This window comes from Lactuca virosa, chromosome 2, assembly GCF_052849685.1.
Source record: "Lactuca virosa cultivar CGN04683 chromosome 2, Lactuca_virosa_CGN04683_v6, whole genome shotgun sequence".
NCBI lineage: Eukaryota > Viridiplantae > Streptophyta > Magnoliopsida > Asterales > Asteraceae > Lactuca > Lactuca virosa.
The window spans coordinates 138,143,197-138,166,586 of NC_136427.1; the positions used below are offsets into that span (position 1 = coordinate 138,143,197).

The window sequence follows — 23,390 nt, forward strand, 5'->3', positions numbered from 1 at the left end:
CATTATGATTTTCAAAAAAATGTAACATCACCACCACCATATGATGAAGATTTGAACTAGATTCATATTCTCTCTATCTCTCTCTTCCTGATTCATACACATACAAACAAGGCTGGACAAGATGAATATTTAGGAACCAGATGAAGATGAAGAAATCAGGAGAAATATGAAGATGAAGATCTTGTGTTCATCTCATAGCTAATACACAAATGCAAGAATTCAGGGGAAAAAAATCGATTTCTTGCCTTGAAACACGAACATATATATACATTCCAGAAATCGATACTGTGCCTTCAAATCTGGTTTCGGCTTCAGATCTCGATTGTAGAGATGAATTTTCATTAGGGTTAGAGATAGATCCGACGACATCACCGTTTGAAACCCTAGCGTTCGTCAGAATGGCGGCGGCTGCTGATTGCTAGAGTTTTCGGCAATTGATTACTAGGCGGTGATGACTGATTGCTAATTCAGATCTTGAAAAAAAACCCTAATCGACAGCTTGAAGCAAAAAACGAAAACGGGGAAGGAAGCGACATCAGGTTTCGACTGAGGATCTGGAGATCTCTTTGTCGACTATGTGTCATTTTCAGATCGGAGGATTTCTTTGTCTTCGCCTGAAAATCAAGGGTATTCAGATCAGAGGTTTCTAGGAGACTGGTGGCTGATGGTGGTGCTGGTAGTGTTCTTATATATTGGTGGTTGTCTTTTCTGGTGAAGACGAACACCCTTTCATCCATTTCTCCACTCTACTGAAATTGAAGACCTAAGTTTACACCCTTTTAGTATTCTTAAACCGAAGTCGAATTTTGAGAAGTTCATTCAAAACATTGATTATCTTTAGAAATCAACAGCCCTTTCATTCATCCATTCATACAAGATCTGGAGAGAGAGAGAGAGAGAGAGAGAGAGAGAGAGAGAGAGAGAGAGAGAGAGAGTATTTTTTCTATTATAAAAATTAAAAAAAATAAAATATAAAGGAAAATTTTTCTTTTTTATTTTTCTTTTAATTAGAAAAGTATTTAAATAAATTAAAAATAATGAAAAAGAAAAAAGTAAGGGTAAAATCGTCATTATAAAAAAGTTCAAAGCAAAATGGACCAAACTCGCAACAAAATGAAAAGTTTGGACTTCTGGTGCTAGTCCAAACTTTTTTGGACTAAAGTGACAATTTTTAGCTAACCACATGGACCATTTGTGCAGTTTTGTCAAAAGAAATTCACCACAAATTCAATACCTAATAAAACCAAAAAAAACCACATATGTTAAAGTATAATAAGTATTAGGCCAAAAGTATAAAAGAAGGATAACCAAAAGTGAAACCTTTACAAAGTGGTGTGGTCAAAACCAAAAAGAATGAAACTTTACTATTCCCTAAGAGTTTATGCATTAATTTATAAAAGGAGGACCAAAAGTGTAACATTTACAAAATGGTTTGGTCAAAACCCAAAAGAATGAAAGTAAAGAGGGTGAAATTCAACAAAACCAAGCAATGAGGGACTAGAACTGTCAATTTCGAAAATTGTTGTTGCCAAACTCCTAAACACATCAACTTTCCTGTTCCTTAAGTCCATATGCTTTAATATCTATATATTAATACATAAGTATTTTAATAATAATAATAACCAACTTATTTAATTATTATTATTATTATTTTATAAAATAACCATTTTCTCTTGAATAGAACGTAAGGGTATTCATTTCGAAGCTCTAGTGCGAAATAAGAATCTTCATATATTTCAGACTTACAGAGTACCATTGTCTGAAAAACGAATCTATATACGATTGTCAGGTTCGTACTTTGAAGTGAAAGAATAGAGTCACGGACACACGTTCTGAATAGTTATTTAGGATTAAAAAAATCATTTTTCATCCCCATATATATAAATGTTACCGCATGTAGTTAGACGCTTACTTCGGATCATCCATAATTATTTCTTATAACTGCTTCAAGATGAGTTTCTCAAAGAGTAAGTACAAAGAAAGTTTTTCAATCTGTCTATTTACCTACACAACCTTAAGCGAACCAACTCACATACTTACACGAACATCAAAACTGATGTAATGAATCATTTCCAAGTCTATTTTGTGGCTATTGGATGTGTAGTATAAATTTTTCCATATTTTTATTGTTTCCTTAAAACTGAGGACGTTTCTACAACTAAACTAATTGTTTTGTGTTCCCAAAAAAATAGCTCCATGCATTCATAGGTTGCTTACTGTCTGTCATCTTCGTAGGTATTATTCGTCTAAGAGGGGACTACCTAAACACAATTTTCGTAGCAGTTGCTATGGACGGGAACAACCAGACCCTCCTTTTAGCATTTGGTATGGACGTGGCAAATAATGTCGACTTTTATACCTGGTTCCTAATGAGGTTAAAGGAAGCTCTCAGAGAGGGTAGGGAAGTATTGTTCCTAATCAATATGAACGATATCATTAGTTCTTGCATAGGTAAGGTATTCTTTGATTCTTATCATTGGTATTGGTGTAAGAGTGTGTTCATGTAGCTACAAACATGAATTGGTGGAAACCGAGAATTAGAACATTTGTTCACCCCTGCATGCAAATCATATACTATGTCTGATTTTCAACAAGCATTTCGTCGGCTAATTACCCATGATGCACATTAGGTGCTTGCCAACTTCAGTATTGTGAAATGGGCAAGACCCTATTTCCCTAACATCCGTTTGGATGTAATGAACATTAATATTTCCCAATTTATGTTGGTGTTATCGCTTATTCAACGAAATATACCAATAACAACGCTCACTGAAGAAATTTTTGCCAATATGCAACATAATTTTGTTGAACGCAATTTCATAGGAGGTAAAATACCGTAAAATATTGAATTATTTTTTACTTGTACAAAAACCATAAATGATAATATTTACATTTCAGGGAGGTTAACTACATACTTACCCCGTATGTAAAGATGGTGTTTCACAAGAGGATGCAAAAGTGTGTTCGGTGGCAAGCAACAAAGATCCCGCCTGAGATCCCGTCTCTATTCCCGTTCAACATTTTTCAAGTATTTGATTTTAAAACAACTTGTGTTGTAAATCTGAACCGCCATACATGTTCATGTGGGAAATGATGAAGTCTGGGTATAGTGTGCGTTCATGCTATTGTGACATCATGTTATTCAAACATCACAAAATTACCCGATGTGGTTCAAATATATTATTGGGTTGATGTAATTTTCTAGATATTAGTTTTGAGTTATGAATATATTTACACATCAAAGGTTTTGAAGAAAAATAGGTTAAAGAAGGTTGTCCTCTACATCGGGTTTTGAGGATATGATTATCCCTGGATTTAAAGATGCTTTTTGAATTTCGGAACATGAGTAAGAACATGGACATAGATTTAGATTTAAACTGATGTTAATTTGGTTTTTGATTTTCCCTACATCTGCCTTCAATAGAACCCTTTTCTTGACTTCAAGAACATTGAAACCAAAAAAAACTAGGTTTTCAATTTCAGACATGGAGGAGAGGGGGAATCAGAATGGGAGGCGAATAAGTGGAATAAGGGGAGGCGGTTGAAAGAGAGATAGTCTTCGGTGGTATTATAGTGGGATAGGTAGTGAACCATATTTAACAATTACTTAATATAATTAGTTAAAAAGATATAAAATAAATTAAAAAGAATATAAATGTCATTTTACATTTGTAAAGGATCAAGCATGTAAGGTTTAGAAACCACATTGACCAAACATGCAGTTGTTTCGATAAATTTCCTTGCCATGCGAATTTTTCTAACTCACATGAACCAATCATGAAAGTTTCATAGATTCATAAACACAACCGAAAAACAAAATACATTTTAACAAACTCCAAAGAGGACCCAATTAGACTAAAATAATTAACCTAAAAACAATATGAGTTTGTTGGATTGTACTTTTGATATGTAGGTTTCTTTCATGTAGGAGATGCCAATCATGATTGATTGCCATTGTGCATATCCACATTATTAGATTCATATATAAGTGTAACATCTCATTTTCTAAAATATATGTTTGGAAACTTGCATTAGTGCAACATTATACGCCAAGCATATCCACACGACCATATCTACTATATTATGCAAAACTATAATAGCAATCATTACACTACTAGACATATATCGAAATAATTAACAGACTTGTGACATATATAATAACCACATCCTGTTACTTATGTTAATAAACTTAATCGATGCTTCCGCAGTCGGTCATTTCTTCTCAATTTCCTGTATCTAAGGAATGCTATAACATACTTGGTATTAAGATACATTACACACATGACCCTATTAGATATTCAAAGATACATATTTCTTACAAACTACATACTTAATCTTGATAGAAACTTTTAGGCTTCTTTTAACTCTTTTACCTTTATTTGTAATTCACATACACGTACATGACACACACCACATATTAAACGTTTTATTGTTAATCATTAGCTTACAATACCATTGTATCATTTTTATTTTATTTCATTTTGATTATAACATTATTAGTTATTATTTATTATAGTTTCCTATTATAGGAAACTACTTTCAATATGGTAACTTTTATCACTGTTAGATGCCATTTTATGCATCTTTTATATTAGTTTTTAGTATTATTTTGCATCAAATTTTATGTATTTGTGTCCGCATTGGTTTAAATAATGATCAACTCATGTATTTTATCAGAATGCACGTACTACTCATGTTTTGATGTCTATTTGATGTAATTTGTAGTGGAGTAGTATTCTATAAGACTTTGGATGTAACTAGAGCATATTGGAGCTTCGCCGGAGCTGAAACACCAAAAAAGACCAAACAAGGGTCATGTTTCTCTGGCACGGGTAGAAATGTTGTATCTGAAGATATTAGCGAAAACTGAAGCTGTTCAAAGGAATACCCTGAAATTCTTTAAGAACGGAAACACAATCAGGTAGATATGATTTTGGTTCGAATTTTGAAATTTGAGTATTTGTTTAAAAATTTGAATTTTGAATTTGCTAAAATTTATACATTATTTGGTGCTAAATTAATCATGGTATCATATTAGTAAATAAAACACTCACTTTAGTTAATATACCTTCCAAATTATATGACATTTGTATATCACCACTTTAAGGGTTTCAATTTTAGGTATAATACATATGATCTCTATCCGTTCCATTAAATCACACACACAATAACCACTTAAAGTGGTGATATTTCTACAGGTGTTATTTTCAACTATAGCAACTTATAGAGCTTCTGTTAAGTCTGAGAAATAAGTCCAATATTGAAGTTAAAACCACACCCAAACACCAAAAAATTGATTTGTTCTTACATATATCTTAGCGGATATTAATTAAAACAAAAGAGAAAGTATAACAATAGAAGAGATGGCTGCGAACCTCCAACAGTTTTGTTATTTGACGATTTTACCCTTTAGTGCATTTGTACATATTTGTGATAATTTATTTATATTGTTTGCATTTTTCTTATTTTCAAAATCATATTTACAAAATTATGCTTATTCGTACAATCAATTATATTTGTGTCATTATGCCTATTTTGTAATTTGACGATTTTACCCTTTAGTGTATCTCTACTGTAAGTGTCATTATTGTTCCAGTTTCTTGGCATGGTTTTTCGGTTTTTTCCATAGTTTTGATTCTAAATACAATCAATCATATTTGTGTGTGTTGATATTTCAAAAAAGTATTAGTGGTTTTGTTTTCACTTTATATGTTGTTGAATTGGGATTTTCACAAAGTTTGAAAGGAAATTTAATTGTTTATGTTATTGGTAATGGTGACAATGTTTGAGCAATAAGAATTTAAATTTTGCCGTGCTAAAAATTAAGTCAATTTTGCCACTGTGTTTGTCACCGCGTTGATCATGTTTGTTCACTTTTTAGAATATGGTGAAAGAAGACTGAAGTTATTGCTTGTTTGTTCACTGTGTTTGTCACTGCGTTTAAATGAGTATTTTCCTTGGTCAAAATGTAACAAAAGAAGTGACATATGCGGTGACATTATCCTTTTCCTTTACAAAACAATATTTTTACTTATTTCTTTTTAGATTCAAAAGTTATTCATTTCATTTTGAAATTTTTTTGTAGGGAGGTATAAAAGACCAATCAAATCTTTGGTTGTTGGGCGTCCAATATTGTTAGCTATTGAACAGATAGATAGAGGCCCATATTTTCATGAAAAAGGTCTAAGATTTCTTGAGAAACATGGTAAGTTTCTTTAAATCTGAATGTAGTAATGTCCTATGGGTTTATATGCATGATTACAAAAATGGGAATCTCTTTATGTGCTAACTTGAGTCCTTATGATTTTAATGTATAGCCATTAGCTTAAAATGTTGATAACATGAAAAACAGATTTAAAAATATAAATTAAACAACCAAAAAATTTCTAAATCATAAATTCATTGTCATAATATATTATGAATGTAGGATAAACATACCATTAAAAAAAATCATCCCCAACCAAAATTTGAAACTTCAAAACCACAATGTCAAAGTACCGAATGAAAAATAAAATGCATAATCATTGTTTAAAAATCATAATCCACTACCTTATGAAACTTCACCTTAAAATAAAAACTCAGCCACTTTTTTCCAACTTTACCTTCACAATTTTGTTAATGCGTCCTTCCGATGAAATTTTTGGATTTTTTGGATGATGATAACTTTTCATTCAACTCCAAATCAAATACTTCTTCCAAATTTCTCTTCAAAGCTGTTGGTGTATTCAAACTCTTCTTGGGACTTGTTGCTGAGTTTTATCAACAGTCGAATGTGTTATGTTGTTGTCTGTCCCAGAAATTGCATCTTAAAAATAACAGGTGTACTTAATTTATTTATAAAGTGAAGTAATAAAACTAACATAATTCGATGCAAATATAATGTCTATATAACCTTCAAAATCCTATTATCTTGTGATTCAAAATTAGCTTCACCAATATCAAATGACTGTGAAGTATCAACCTGCATAATAAATAATAAAAAATATGAACATATATCAGCATCCTAAATAAACCTGTAAACATTAATACCATAAACCCTATTATTTAGTAAATACAATAGAGTTTATGTATACATATAAATAATAATAATAATAATAATAATAATAATAATAATAATAATAATAATAATAATCTGTGTAACGGTAAACTTATTTTCAAGTTCTTCAATCAACTTTTCATCATCACTGACTCTACATATACTATATTCGTTGTTCCTTTTTGAGACGTTGAAGTGATTGATTGATATTTTAAACGCCAATTTCAAACCTTTTAGTGCATTTATCTCTCCGGGATAAAAAGCAGTACTAAAACCAAGCTACAATAAAAAAAGTTAAAAAAAAGTTTGGTTAAAGTGAATAGATTAAGTGAATGTATTAATTAATTTTAATTAAGGTGCACCACCTTTAATGTTTTATTAAACAGATCCTTGGCTGATTTCTTCAAAAGATAATTTCCATCTCTTTCAAACATGGTTAAGGTAATAGTACCAGTACTGTCTTGCACACGTATCAGAATCATAAATATAAAAAAAATGAAAATACAAAATAATATTTATATATATGAAATATAATATAAGTTTTACTAATTAAGTAGGAAATTAATAACCTCAGAATAACTGAAGTTTCAGTTTTTGTGCACTCCTTATTATGACATTCATAACCATTAGTTAATCCATCAGCATTAGGTTGATCGTGTGCACCACAACGCCGAACTGCTTTGTAGTTGCAATTTGTACATGCCAAATAATGCCATGGTTCATTTTGTAAAATTCCCTTTATAGTGCCCACGATAATGAATGTATTTTTTCTGCATATTAATTTTATTTTGATAATTCAATATATATAATAAAAAAAGTAGGTTTATTTTGATTATAAAATATATAAAAACCACACCTCCACGGGTTCAGAAACATCAACAATTGTCTTGAACTGAAACTTAACCATGAAATCATCATGTTCAGAAACTTTATTAGACTTCATAAGTGTGAATGTATTTATGGATGAATCGGGGCGATCATTTCCATCCAAACTGGTTGTTAAAAAAATAAAATAATATTAGTCACATAAAAGTTAATTGTAGAAATTAGAATGAAATAACATAAATTAACTATTATTAGTCACATAAAAGTTAAGTGTAGAATTTAGAATGAAATAACATAAATAACTAATATTAGTCACATATAACTAATATAGTCACATAAAAGTTAATTGTAGAAATTAGAATGATATAAAATAAATTACATTTTCTTAAAAACATTGATTTCATCAATGTCCGTGTTAATGAACAGCTTCGACACAGAAAAGTAGGTGTTAACTGTGGGACGATCTATAAAAAAGATTTTACTAAATGTTATTTTAATGATTAAAAAATAATATTTAATAACAAAATAATACAGTATACCTCTCCAAATACTAAGTTTTGCAAATTGAAGGATAACAATGATACGAAGATTGTGTGGATTGTTATCAAGAAAGCCTTGCATTTTGTAAACAAAATCACCCCACAAATTGACACTTAATTGCAAACCACTGCCAAATAAAAGTTTTAAATTAAATGAAATGATTACTATATAATCTAATATCCAAAAATAAAAATATAAAATAACAAACTTTGCATCTTGGATTTGGATGTTTAGCCTGTGTTTTTTCATATCATCATTGTCTCGCCCCATCTTACCAATTGCAACGACTAATCCAATAACATCTATGAACAACAAAAAAGATCAATTAAATATTGTTATGAATTTAAAAATATGATATTCTATTTCTATTCAAACAATAAAATTGACCATAATTAATATATAATAAAATACAACTAACCGATAGCGGTGTTTTCAGGATGGACCAATGAGATAAGAGACTGGTAATCAACAAAATCAAAACCAAATGTAGGTCCAGAAAAGTCATGACACTCCGTAACAACAGTGTTATGGAGAAAAGTAAGTTTATGATCTTGCCGAGTTAAAGTAAAACCACCCATCCTTTGAGATGCAAAACTTGGAAATTATATGTAAAATGTCAAGCCATCGTTTAGAATGTTTTTGAATCGATAGATGTTTTTTCTTAATATATTTGCTTGGATCTTGGTACCCTAAAAAAAGTAGAATATATAAAATTATAATTAAATCATATTACATTTTGCATGTGTAATGAATATATAGTGTTAGGCTGTAAGATACATGTTCATCTATTAAGATTAATCAATGGAGAAAAGTTCGTCCTTGTTATAGAATGAAAAAAGGTTCCATAGGTTTATCACTCTAACTTTGATAGTCGAATCATCTTTAAGTACATCCAAATTTGCAATCAAAGTAACATTTGGCTGTTCCATCGATCTGCAAAGAAAAATCAAAGTCAATAAAATATTTACAATAAGAGTTAAATGCCCTTTTTGTGTTATGTAACTGTTGCAACAGAAAGTAAGATGTTATAAATGAAAAAATAAAACTTTGTTATAAAATCATCAATTAGTAAGACAACAGAAAATAGATCTTTTTTCCTTTTGAGTACAAAATTGAAATAATACAAATTTGTGTTATATAAGTGATGCAACAGAAAGTATGATGCTATAAATGTGAAAATAAATATCTGCTATAAATGAAAGTAAACAACCCTTTTTGGCCTTTGATTAGAAAAATGTACAATACAAAAAAATAAATGAAGAAAGAATCCAAATCATCAATTAATAAGACAACGGAAAGAATCCAAATCATCAATTAATAAGACAACATAAAATAAATCTTTTTTTTACCTTTGAGTACAAAATTGAAATAATACAAATTTATGTTATATAACTGTTGCAACAGAAAGTATGATGCTATAAATGTAAAAATAAATCACATAAAGCATTCAAATCACAGAAACACTCAAACATAGTTACTGTTTGTCGTGCCCTTTTTGGCCTTTGATTAGAAAAAGGTAAAATATGAAAAAATAAAGGAAGAATTTCGGAATTTTTTGTTAAACATTCTTTTATTAAGGAGAAAAAATTTGTTTGGTTGTCACACAAACACATGCAGTACCAATAACAAAAACAAAATAACATAAAGCATTCAAATCACAGAAACACTCAAACATAGTTACTGTTTATCGTATACACGAATATAAAATGATATAAAATGGACTTTTGATTGCATTTTCAGAAAATAAAAAGCAGCATACTTGATGGATTGAACACAGAACAGGTGCAGACTGAAAAGAAAAAAACGCCAAAAGAAGATAAAATTTCAAGGAGAAAATAATTTTGTTTTAGGGTTCGGTTTTTATAACACGATCAAATAAACGGAAATGATGTATATTTGGTATAAGATTAATATATTTAAAAATAAATGCAGATTTTAAGGGATATAGTAAATCAAAATTCAAAATACCAAAACTTTCTTTGAAACGATTTAGTCAAACGAAATCTATATATTTTTGAATTTTTGTATTTGAAGAGATAAGTTCTAAAATTATTTGATTGCATTTTCAGATATGAGATATCAACTAATATAAATATATTGTCGAATTCCTTTTATGTTGGATGTTGATATTTTGGTGAAAGATCAAATTTAAAATAACAACCGCTGATTTTATGGTTTTGATGCAGGTAATTTCGGCTATGAGATAAATCCTTTAATTAATCAAAACTAAAATGACGCTATGTAGGAACTTGATGATCAAATGATGCAGTATTTTCCTAGGCGGGAAAATTAGAGTGTAAAGCTTTAGTGGATTGACACGTGGCAAACAATAAGATGCAAAAGAGGACCCGTGTCCTTTTAAAGACTCTTTTATTAAGAATATATATATATATATATATATATATATATATATATATATATATATATATACACTTTTTTATTATTATTATTATTATTATTATTATTATTATTATGCATGTATACCTATATTATTTAAATATTTTTTTTAAATGTATACAATATTTTTAAAGATAAAAAGATATGTTTTCAAAGATATAAATGTATTTTAAAGGTAATTATTCATTTAAAAACTTATTTAAATATTTAACTACGCATTTATACATTTGACATCATATGTATAACTTTATATATATATATATATATATATATATATATATATATATATATATATATATATTAAAAATATACATATACAAATATATATTTATTTCATATAAAAGTATGGTTTATATTGTATAAAACACATATTTATATGTAGATTAAATTACACGAATAGTCCTTTGCGCACGTGTCAAAAGATACACTCAATCTATATTTTCAAACATTAACTCGGACCGTTCCTTGTTTGGTTTAAGCTCGCACACTTCATCCCTGAAAGACGAATGTGTTGCAACCTTAGTCTATGCGAGAACTTATGGCTTGTTCCCGAGTTCTACTTATGTAGGAAAATGTAAGGATGCGGAGGGAAAGTGAGGGGTGTCGAAGGAAAATCGTGTTCCCGAGTTTCATTAATGGAAGGAAAGTGAGGGGAAGGAATGGATTTTAGAGCCATATTTTCCTTTCAAATTTTCCTCTCAAATTGGGCGGATTTAGGAAGAAAGTAAGGGGAAAAAAATTTGAAGTTTTATTTTCTTGCTCCTCCTAACTCGGGAACACAAAAATTTAAAAATTTCCTTTCATTTTCTTCGAACTTGGGAACATGGAATAATGAATATTTTCCTTCCCCTCCCTTTCTTTCTGTGAAAATTTTTCTTCCCTTTCCTTTATTGAATTTACAAAAAAAACTCGGGAACAAGGCTTTAAATAACCATAATAACCTTATGTTTTTATTTTTTTAATATATTTGATGTTATTATTATTATTATTTTTAATTAAAAAAAATTAAAGCCCCACTACACTACACCAACCCTCCCCCTTCACTTCCCCACTCTATCTACTCCCTTCATTGTGTTATTGATATGAGAGAACAGAGAAAAACAAAACACATAAACATACACACACACATACAAACTCGATGTGAGGGAAAGATGAGATCTACAACCCGCCGACTAGTCACCGACCACCATCACCGTCTCCACCCTCGAACAAAACTTATCTCAATATCTTTTACCATCTCTATCCAACTCCCTCACACATACTCACATCCTAACTATCGATGTCTGAAGCCACTTCTAGCGATATCTGAAGCCATCGCCTCATCGAATAAGGTGACCTCGCAGATTTACACTTCTTTAAACTATCACTACATATAAGCAGACATCACCACCTGTGCGCTTAAACCACTTGTGATCCATCATCACCACCCTAGATCTTTACTAAAACCCTAACGCTGCCTGAAACCGTAACTATCGAAACGTCTGTTCAAAACCTTAGATTTGAGGTAGTGGTTATGTTGATCTGGTGAAGAGAGGAAAAACAATAACTTGAAGACATCGAGAGAATATGTATGCTACTTTCTGGTGGTCCATATCTCTGACGAAGACGTGGTTTTCCAGTGGAGAGAAGCAGCTTCTTGTGTTAGTCGATGATGGTTTCTATAGATCTGGTGATGATGGTAGTCGACGGTGGTTTCAATAGATCTATCTCAGTGACATTTTGTTAGGCTAAATTTATGGCATTACAACCATCTATCTCCTTTCTCACCATTCTTTTACTTCTATTAAAGTATGGAATGAAAAATGTTTTGGATGTTGATTTAGGGGACAAAAAGATAGAAAATATTCTCACTCAAGCTGCAGTTTTTCATATGTTGGTTGAGATGAGACGAGATGGTTGAGGGTGGAGGGTGGTGCCAGAATATATGGGTAGTGGTGGTGCCTATAGGTGAACGATATGGAGGGCGAAGAAAAAGGAGAAGGGGAGTGTGGGAGCTAATGACACCCACTAAAAATCATATTAATTCAATTTAATTCAATTTATAAATAATAAGTAAATATTAAAAAAAACAAAATAAAACGATGAAAGCACAATATAGTTATTTCATGCAAAAAAGGACGAAACATGCAACATTTAATGATATGTGAGACGGACCGAGTTAATTTTTGAAAAACAAACGACTGAACGTGCATTATGTCACCTACACGAGAAATGATTTGTGTAATTTACGCTTATATATATATATATATATATATATATATATATATATATATATATATATATATATATATATATGTTCTAAATAACGTAAGACATGACTGGGCGGCAATGTCAAACCCTAAGCTTTTTCAAGCCGTATGAGCCACGTCGTTTGTAAGGCGTGACTTAAGACGACAATTTTGTATATAATTAATAATTATATATATTTTTTCTACTATTATTCGTTTCATATACATATATGACTTAAGGCGACATTTTGTTAAAGCTTGACGACATGTACAAGCCTTGGAGTCATGACCCGCCATGACGAAGCCATGGTGATCTTTTTAGAACCTTGATATATATATATATATATATATATATATATATATATATATATATATATATATATATATATATATATATATATATGCAGTTTATCAATATAAAACACACTAATAGATTTTAAACAATATTTTTTTTATAGGAAATAAATATATATTTATACCTATTAAATACTAATAAATATAAATTTTTGATATATAAATACATTATAAATGTATAAATATGTTTTTTAAACGTGTAAATACCTTTAAAGTATATTTATATTTTTAACACATATTTTTTGCTTTAAAAATATATTTATACATTTAAAAATATATTTGAATCAAAGTATATACATGCATTCATAAAAATATATAAAAAAAATAAATAATCACCATGTCAACGCCTATGTAACGTAGGTAAACTTGACAAAAAATGTTAAAAACATCAATTTTAATGAACTATAAATACCCAAATTAAATTTAAATGAGAAACTTAGAGACTTTTATGGTCATTAGCCCTAAGAGCATCCATAATGTATAGTTTAATGAGAGACACTACAAGGAAATGAGCAATTAGCGGCGACAAAAGTCGCCGGTAAAGGGTCGAGAAGTCGCCGCTAAAGCTAATAGCGGCGACACGTCGCCGGTAAAGAGTCGCCGCTAATGTACCTATCGCCGCTAAAGAGAATGTCGTCGGTAATAGTCACGTCGTCGGTAATAGTGTCGCCGGTAATAACGTTTTTCATTTTTTTTTTATATTTGCGATTTTGGGTATAATTTATTCCAAATATTGTTATAATTATTCTATACCAAAAATTACATAACAACATCAAATTAAATACCAAATACTGTTATAATTAATTTAATACCAAAATAAAACAACCAAAAGTTTGATAATTCTAACAAGTAGCAAAGTAAGTTTTACAATTCTAACAAATAGCAAAGTGTGACAAGTATAACAGACAAATAAAGCTCCTCCCTACATATCATCATCTTCGTTCCCATCATTTCCTCCTTGATTATTTTGTGATTGAAAAAACGAATAAAGCTCCTCCCTACATGCCGGGTCGTTGAGCAATGCCCGAAGATTTTCCAACTACATAATAAATAACAACATATATAAATTATAAGTTCAATTTTCCAACTAGGGACGAAAACACAATTACCAAATCCACATGCATTTTATGACGCCAAAGTACATTGCTATTTTTAAACTAAGACAAAAAAAGCAAAGTACATTGTTATTTCTTACATATGGGACAAAAACTTAAATACCAAAGCTTTTAGCAAATACTCACCAAAAACCAAAATGACCAAATCAACATACATTTTATGATGCCAAACTACATTTCTATTTTTAAAGTAAGCTAAATAACCAAAGTACATTGTTATTTATTGCACTTGGGACAAAAACCCAATTACCAAACCTTTTAGCAAATAATCACCACAAAACCAAAATGACCAAATCAACATGCATTTTATGATACCAAAGTACATCGTTATTTTTAAACTAAGACAAAAACCAAAGTACATTGCTATTTGTTGCACTTGGGACAAAAAACCCAATTACCAAACCTTTTAGCAAATAATCACCACAAAACCAAAATGACCAAATCAACATGCATTTTATGATACCAAAGTACATTGCTATTTTTAAACTAAGACAAAAAACCAAAGTACATTGCTATTTGTTGCACTTGGGACAAAAAACTAATTACCAAAGCTTTTAGAAAATAATCACCACCAACAAAAATTACCAACTCAACATGCATTTATTGAAATTAAATAATCTTGTTTTACTTGTGATGGTTGTGATGATTGTGGTGGTGGTTGCGACATCTGTGAAATCGGTGGGAGAGCAGAAGGTTTACGGCCGATATCAAATATACATACATATGACAATTTTCAAATAATTGAGACAACTACATATATTTTGCAATTAAACTAAAATTTCACAATAAATAGAAGTAAATAGAACCTGTGGTGGCGGAAATCAATGAAAATGGTCCAGTGGTGGCGGTAGTCGCGGGTGGTGGTCGGGAACGTAGTAACACAATTAACAAAACTAAAATTGACAATTTTTACAATTAATCACTCCAATAAGCTTAAAATCGATGTTACAAGAGAAAAGGGACCGAAAATTGACCTGGAAATAGCTTGGTGTCGCCGAAAAAAGCTTGGTGTCGCCGGAAAAGCTTGGTCCTCACCGGAAAATCTTTCTCCACCGGTGGTATCTTCTTTGTGGACAATTTCACACACCCAAAATTGATAATTCTCACTGGTATCCCACAATAATCGGCGAAGTAAGATGCAGACGAGAGAAGAGAAAGAGGCGAAGGAAGTGAAACAGAAAGAGCAAAAGGAAAAAGATCGAGTTTTTTGGGGTTAACTGCGTCGGCCTTTAGCGGCGACACCTTTACCGGCGACAAATTGGTCTTTAGCGGCGACAACTATCAATAGCGGCGACTATCAGGAGGGAATTATTAGTGGCGACTTTTTTGGATCTTCAGCGGCGACAGAAGTCGCCGGTATTTCCTTTATGCGTTCCACGAGCACCCTAGCCGTTGGATTAGAACCACGATCGGACGATTTGTGTTTGCCAAAATGTCAAAGAGCGGATCGGTGTCATTCAGCCTTTAGCGGCGACATATGCCTTTAGCGGCGACTTTTTAATTTGTCACTGCTAAAGCTCCCTGTCGCCGCTATTGATGTCGCCGCTAAAGACTCTGTTTCTTGTAGTGAGAGTTGAATGAGGTGACATGGTTAATTGGCATTTAATGGATTAAACTCTATCATTGTTGGATGTCATGTTAGCATTTTATTGAGTTCAATGTATTGTAGGAAAATTAATCTAGAGTTGTATAGTAAATAAAATTATGATGTGTCAATCCATTAAAGTATAATAAGTTTAGTGCATTGTAGATGTTTTAAGATATATCATCCTCTACTTTTACAGATTTAGTCCTTTAGTCTGCCTACATCTAAAAAATTCTTGTAAATGTCATGCATGTAGGACGCACATAGGTTGCATAATCAACATTCCATTTGATTGTTCATGGATGAAGGGAGAAATAACATAAGTAAATGACCTAAGTAGCTATATTATAAACCGATCTACCTCTAAAAACCCGTGAAATCAAAATGACTATGATTTGCGTCCATTATGGACCTATAGTTCTACAATTAATGTAAAAAAATAATCAGCTGTTTATGATGATTAAAAAAGGGTGTGGATATACATTTCTTAGCTGATCACATGTTTATTTGTCCTAATATAACAATGAGTTGCATAAATGAAATTAAAACAATTAAAGTTTATATATATAGAAATCTTCGCATTTTCTTACATCTTCCATCCCCTGGCTTGTTGCAAAAGCCGTTCTCTAGTAAATGAGAGTGTAGAGAACTACGTTCCCAAGGATGTAGAGGGTTCTAAATATACACCTTATTTTCTGCTGTTTATTAATTAATAGTATAAAATAATTTTTACAATTTATTGAATAATACATAAGTTTACGTCAAACTGAAATTTCAAAATTCAAATGTTGAAAAGGTGAGCGTCTTAATGAATTAAGCGTGTCATGAGAAGAGAAGGTGATGGTGGTAAAGAGCGTTGTGTGCTTGTGATTCACATTAATTAAAAAGGTGGTGTAAAATTTGCGAGGTGATCTTGTGAGCTGCTTATTAATCAATCCAAAGGCTCCTCTTTCACATAAAAATAATAATTTTAATTTCTTTATTTTTTTATGTTAAAAAAAATATTCGTGTACAATGTATACATATAAAGTCAAAGCTATCCCTAGCAGACCAACTATGGCACGTTACATAGAGATAAACCTCGCCACAATCTTGATCATCATGCATATTTAAGACCATATATAGCTCTGCCTAGCTCCCCCTTCTTTGTCCATATGTTCTTGGCCTAACCCCACTCCGTTATCTCCATCATTTACTAATTGATTACTATTTTACTAAATTCTGGACCCATATTATACTGCAAATTACATAAGAGTTTGTCTTTTTGGTTTCGATTATTGGTCAAAGTCTTTCTTGTTTTGTATATATATACCCATGGAGAAAGATGATACCAACTACTCGGTATGAACATATGAACCATAAATATCCGTCTTTTTTCATCACCATGTTGTTTTACACGGAATTCGAACTCTTGCAGGGAGGTTTTCTTGGGGTGGACTTCAATGGTGATCATGACCATGGCCATCATCATCTTCATCAACATCAGCAGCACCACAATCAGCACCAGCAGCAGCAGCAGTTCATGGTTAAAAACACATACGAGAATGGGAACCAAATGGTGGATTACTTAATCAATAATCCGATACAACAACTACCTAATTCTGGTGGTTTTTGTAGCTCAAGCTCGTTGGATAAGTTAAGTTTTGCAGATGTGATGCAGTTTGCAGATCTTGGACCCAAGTTGGCTTTGAACCAAAATAAAACAAGCCATCATCATGACGAAGATCAAGAAAATGGGATAGATCCGGTTTACTTCTTAAAATTCCCAGTTTTAAACGAGAAGAATATTCAAGAAGATCATCAGAGTCTACTTGCTCCTTTTGGAGACGATGAAAACGAGACTCGAGTAGTGATTGAAGGAGGAGAAAGAGATGAAGAAGGTAGGGTTTCTGAGGGTACGTCTGTTCGACTTCAATTTATAGGTGAAGATGCTCATAAAACCCTAGTCGGTGATGGAAAGAACAAGAGAAAAAGACCAAGAACTATAAAGACGAGTGAGGAAGTTGAGAGCCAAAGAATGACTCATATCGCAGTCGAAAGAAACAGAAGAAAACAAATGAACGAACATCTACGTGTTCTTAGGTCTCTCATGCCCGGATCTTATGTTCAAAGGGTATAAATTTATCAATTTATCTTTAGCTTTCTAAAGCTGAATCTCTGCAAAAACAACTGTTTTTGACGATTACTTTAACTGTAGGGTGATCAAGCTTCAATTATCGGTGGTGCAATCGAGTTTGTGAGGGAGTTAGAACAACTTCTTCAATGTCTGGAGTCACAAAAACGACGAAGACTCTATGGCGACACTCCCAGGGTCGTCGGAGATTCATCATCTCTTCCAATCCTTCAGCAAGCTCAACAAGGTCCACCGGGAGTGTTCTACCCACCGCCTGATGATCAGATGAAGCTGGTTGAATTCGACGGTGGACTGAAGGAGGAGATGGCGGAGAGCAAGTCATGCTTGGCTGATGTCGAAGTGAGACTTTTAGGGTTTGACGCCATGATCAAGATTTTGTGTCGGAGAAGGTCTGGTCAGCTTATTAAAATCATTGCTGCACTTGAAGATTTACAGTTCAATATCCTCCATACCAACATCACCACCATTGAACAGACTGTGCTCTATTCATTCAATGTCAAGGTATCATCACTTCTCCTCGATTCACACTTGCGTTCTTCCTCTTTTTTCCGTTCAAATCAGTATCTAACATGTTTGATAATCAATGAACTTGTAGGTTGCTAGCGAACCGAGGTTTTCTGCTGAAGATATAGCAAATTCGGTACAACAAATTATTAGTTTTGTGCATGCAAATATCAGTAGTTGATGATGAAACTCTCCACTAAATATTACATAACAGTATGTCATTCGGGCGAGTAACCATAAAAATATTCGTCCGTTTTAATCTTCATTTCCAACAGATACAAGCCATTCCAATAGCTAAGTCCCTCAAGAATGACAGTTTTCATAGGCATAAGTATCAGATTCTTTAGTTGCAATATTCAATATATTTTATATATGGGTATTTTACATTACATATTTACATGTACGTTAAAGCATAGCGTATACTATTTTGTGAGGATTTATTCTATATATTAAAATACGTGGAATTATTATAGTCAACGTAAGTCACAGTTCATGTCAAAAAGTCCATAAAGATATATGTGGGGATGTGTTAATCATATTATCTGATATACTAGAATTACATGCATTTAATTAATTTGTTCGTACAGAGGTATCATTTTGGCAAATTAACATAACGCAAGCTCAGATTCGAATGAAACATAATTGTAATAAGTTGTTTTACATGACCTGAACGCCCGTAGATTTGTGATGATAGTACTTGGTGCAATAAAAATATGAATATTTTATATAAAAATGTCAACGGGGGACAGGGGTGTTGGGTATCTAAGGTAAGGTACAAGTTTGACATGGAAGAGGTTTGACTCGTCAGAATTAATGAATTTGGAGCTATTACCCTTTCCATTTCCAAACATCTGAACCCACCCATATGCATTGTCCCTACTATTTTGATGTATTTCTATGATTTATTTAACTCGTGATTTTTTATTGGGAAAACAGTTTATCTTTATGTAGATAAGTCTAAATAAACATAGATATTTTACAATACATTAATGTGCATAAAGGGTTTGATTTGGAAAGTTTTGTCTCGTTTAATGAAGTATTTTTACGCAGTCTAGCAAACTGCTAGCCCTCAAAAACAACATAACTTTACAAAATGTCAATAGCAACATTTGTGTTTTTTTGGCCATTTAGTCCAAGATAACTTAGGGATTGTTTGCTAGAATTTGAATTCTTACAATTTAAATTTTAAGAATGTCAATAACTTAGGGTTGAAACTTAGAGTTGAAACTTCTGAATTATTGTGCTTGTGCTAAATAATAAAAAAGATCATTTTACCTTAAACTATCTTCTTCAAAAACATCAAATAACATAAATTTCATGAAATACATGAAAATTCTCCAACAATGAAAGTAAAATGAAGAGATACACCAACTATCCAAGAGGCAATGAACTTTAAGCTAAAAACTAACATCAAATCGTGAAGTGAAACTCAAAACCCCAACAACTCACAAACTCCATTGTAGTTCCATACATTCAGCGATCAAGAACTTGAAGCTTGCAAGTTGCAAAGAAACCCATTCCAATAAACCCATCTGGCACTCTTTACTTTCAATGTTATGTGCCAAATACCCAACCATCTTGTAACCAAGAACTTTGTAACCAAGTGATCAATAGCAACAAAAATATCTCAATAAGAGGGCGAGCTACTTTGTAACAAAGTCATCTGTAATACATTCACCCAACAATTTTAATACAATATTCAAATATCACATGGTTTTCGCTTCGGATAAAATCTGGAATTTTTTGAACACGTGCCGGTTTTAATTTAGAGATTTGTAGAAAGAAAAATTGGCAATGTATTATGGACAAAAATGAGTTTGTATCTTTACAGCAGATACATAAATATCGATGGGTATAGATGAATTCGGCAGGCCATGGGGCCATGGTTACTTTGCAGTCTGCGGCAAAATGTCTGCAGTCTGCGGACCACATCTGTAGACCTCTGCAGTAGAAGAGGTGAACCAAACGTCTGCAGTCTAAAAAAAAAGACTGTTTTTTAACATCTGCGGGCTACTAAAATAAACTGAAATCTAAATAAACTGATTTTTTTTAACTTCAAAGTAATTTTTTAATATTTTTATGACTTTGTTATAAATAATTAACGAATCTAGATCAACTTTTATGTATTATTGTATAAAAAATAAAAATAAAAATGGTATGAATTAACGTATATATTTGATAAAAACCAACAACTTTGGTTGCAAAGTTATAACTAAACATTATAATTAGTGATCAAAGAATTTGATACATAAATGGATGGAAATAAACTTCGATTTTTTCAATTAAATCCATTAAAAACGTACCATAAATATTTTTTCTCCAGAAATTGATGATACTGTATTAAATAATGTTTTACAAAATTTGGCAAAAAAATATATGAATATAGATTTTTTTTCATATTTATATAAACAACTTCAACGACTATTATTGAAATAGATATTTATTTATAAATTTGTCAAAAATATAATGTTTGTATCGCCGAACGTTTTTTTTAAGTTTTGTAATTTTTTTTTCAAATTGTTTATCATTAATAAAGTTGGAAAAAAAAATAAATTAAAAAAAAAAATTTTAAAAAAATAAAGATATATATGTTTTTTTAGGTTAGAAGATGTCTGAAGATTTTAGAAGACTCTGGTCCACATCTGCGCCAAGAAGAGGACGCGTAGACATTTTTAGGTCTGCAGTCTTCAAAAAAACAAACAGTCTGCGAAAACTAATGTCTGCGCGTGGTCTGCGCGACGCAGACAGAAGATGCCACGCAGATCTTCAGACAAAAAACAAACACTACCTTGGTTTTCGGCCTATAATTAACAAGACTAAGAGACTGCCATGGCATAATTGTTCAATGACATATGATTGAGCGACCATGCAAATAGCTGATGGTATATAGATTCTGAGGAAACATATAATCTCCATGCCAATAGTATACTTAAGTCATGTTGTATTTATTATCTCTTCATATATGTTTGTATTAGTTCGGACGGATCAAAGATTCTTGAATGTCATATCGGTCACACCACACTTTAGTAAATCAATCTTATCACACCTTATCATTAAATCACACCCATGTCACTCCAAAAATATTAAAAAACTAATGTATGCTTGCACTACTAGAAATCTGACATTCAGCTACGAAATCAGTGACGGATTCTATTAGTAGCTAATCAGTGACGGTTTAGCGAGGGATTAGTAACGGAACGCGCAAATATTTTAACCAAAATAATTATAAAATTTTAGAGAGGTATTAACGAGGGATCAACGACGGATTGGTAAGAATTTATCGACAAAAAAATGTTCCCTCGCTAATCTGTCGCAAATTAAAACCCCTAAACGATGTAACAGCGACAGATTACTAAAATCACATGTCTTTTTCCCCTTGGCCCTCGCCAATCGCTTGCAAAAAAATTGACGTCTCCTTTTTTTTTGTTCCCCGCTTTTCCTTCTTTTTCTGTTCCCTCGTTTTATTTTCATTCCCCCTTTTTTTCATGCCTCGTTTTATTTTCATTCTCTGATTTCTTCCCAAACTATAAATCATTTCCTCCCAAAACCATAATCGAACCTCTGTTGATTCAAATCCCTCCTCCGCTTGAAAATCACTTCCGTCACCGTCCACCTGCATCGCCCATCTTTGAAGTATGCTTGAAGAGTATTGGAAAACCTCATAAATCACATCCTCGTTGGCATTCATCTCGGTCCGTCGGTCTACCTTTTTAACTCTCCGTTTCCTTGCAACACCATTTGATCTGTCAGTTCATCCTCTCTTATAAAGTAGAGCAAATCTAAATTAGTCTTCATCGACTTCCAATTATGTTTTCTAGTAGCATGTAAGTTCCATATCCATGTAACTCTCTTACTTATATTACATTTTTAGCTCAAATCACAACTCTTTTTCTAAGCTCTACCTTCCTCAAGTTCTTAATTTTGGTTTTCCTAGGGTTTTCTCATTGTTTATATATATTTGGTTTTTGTTATTACAGTTTAAAACCCTTGGTATCTGGATGTTTTTTATGATGTTTTACCTTTAGTCAATGAGATATTTTATATTGATTATCATCTTAAGTCTAATTTCTACTTCCTGATGATCGTAATATTATGGATTACATAAATTAGCATATGAGTTATTTCCTATATTTAAACTGATACGAATTTGGTACAGGGTGTATGCCTTTGACAAAGGGCTCAATTTCAAAACGACATCAATCACGATTTCCAGAATGTTTGGATTGATTATCGGTATTTTTTTTAATACTCTTGTATTCTTTATTCCTATCTTCTTTGTAGGATTCATGTTTGACTTTTAGGTCAAGGATATAGCTATTGAGTTAGAGCTTTGTTCATGTTGTGTGATATTTAAAGAGTTAACATCTAATCTTCCATAGAGAGCAATTATCATTTAAGTATCTCAATATTTGAATAATGTGACCAGTAGAAATCTTGTTCCTTGTTTCAGGATCCAATTATAAGTATAATTGTGGAGTCAAGAACTCATGTAGTGGACAATGGGTCGGAGGAAATGCATTCAAGGACATGTATCAAATAGTTTATGTATTTTAAGCAACTTTGTTAGATTAAGCTATATATTGATATTCCAAAGATTCATAATTTATGCATGTTTGGTAATTTCTTATGGATTTCATCTTAGTCTTACCCAAACTAGTTTTCTAAAAGATGT

At 31.7% G+C, this 23,390-nt stretch overlaps 2 protein-coding genes and 1 long non-coding RNA gene across 4 annotated transcripts; 2 read left to right on the forward strand and 1 right to left on the reverse strand.

The window, feature by feature from the left end:
- Nucleotides 1–6,883: 6,883 nt before the first annotated feature.
- On the reverse strand, nt 6,884–14,069 carry LOC145157805 (uncharacterized). Its single transcript, XM_079076795.1, has 11 exons — nt 13,993–14,069; nt 9,265–9,334; nt 8,820–8,859; nt 8,610–8,703; nt 8,401–8,528; nt 8,241–8,325; nt 7,893–8,028; nt 7,606–7,772; nt 7,402–7,492; nt 7,142–7,315; nt 6,884–6,961 (listed from the first exon to the last, which is right to left on the reverse strand). Exons 1-11 carry the CDS (start codon nt 14,067–14,069, stop codon nt 6,884–6,886), a joined length of 1,140 nt encoding a protein of 379 aa, XP_078932921.1.
- Nucleotides 14,070–17,144: 3,075 nt separating this feature from the next.
- On the forward strand, nt 17,145–19,190 carry LOC145159534 (transcription factor FAMA-like). 2 transcript variants are annotated; one of them, XM_079078540.1, is made up of 4 exons: nt 17,145–17,421; nt 17,498–18,193; nt 18,278–18,715; nt 18,810–19,190. In XM_079078540.1, exons 1-4 carry the CDS (start codon nt 17,395–17,397, stop codon nt 18,897–18,899), a joined length of 1,251 nt encoding a protein of 416 aa, XP_078934666.1. In that variant the 5' UTR covers nt 17,145–17,394; the 3' UTR covers nt 18,900–19,190. The 2 variants fall into 2 exon arrangements, with proteins under 2 accessions (XP_078934666.1, XP_078934665.1); XM_079078539.1 differs by having other exon boundaries at nt 17,145–18,193.
- Nucleotides 19,191–22,275: 3,085 nt separating this feature from the next.
- On the forward strand, nt 22,276–23,301 carry LOC145156535 (uncharacterized). Its single transcript, XR_013736770.1, has 3 exons — nt 22,276–22,542; nt 22,875–22,951; nt 23,169–23,301. It is a non-coding gene; the product is annotated as an uncharacterized LOC145156535 (long non-coding RNA).
- The last annotated feature ends 89 nt before the right edge of the window (nt 23,302–23,390 follow it).

Coding starts and splice junctions, on each gene's coding strand:
- LOC145157805 (XM_079076795.1), bottom strand. CDS start 14,069: ATGAAAAACGTTATTACCGGCGACACTATTACCGACGACGTGACTATT. Junction 8,529..8,609: donor ATCCAAATCCAAGATGCAAA/GTTTGTTATTTT, acceptor TTTATTTGGCAG/TGGTTTGCAATTAAGTGTCA. Junction 7,493..7,605: donor GAAACTTCAGTTATTCTGAG/GTTATTAATTTC, acceptor TGTGCAAGACAG/TACTGGTACTATTACCTTAA.
- LOC145159534 (XM_079078539.1), top strand. CDS start 17,405: ATGATACCAACTACTCGGTATGAACATATGAACCATAAATATCCGTCT. Junction 18,194..18,277: donor CCGGATCTTATGTTCAAAGG/GTATAAATTTAT, acceptor CTTTAACTGTAG/GGTGATCAAGCTTCAATTAT. Junction 18,716..18,809: donor TCTATTCATTCAATGTCAAG/GTATCATCACTT, acceptor ATGAACTTGTAG/GTTGCTAGCGAACCGAGGTT.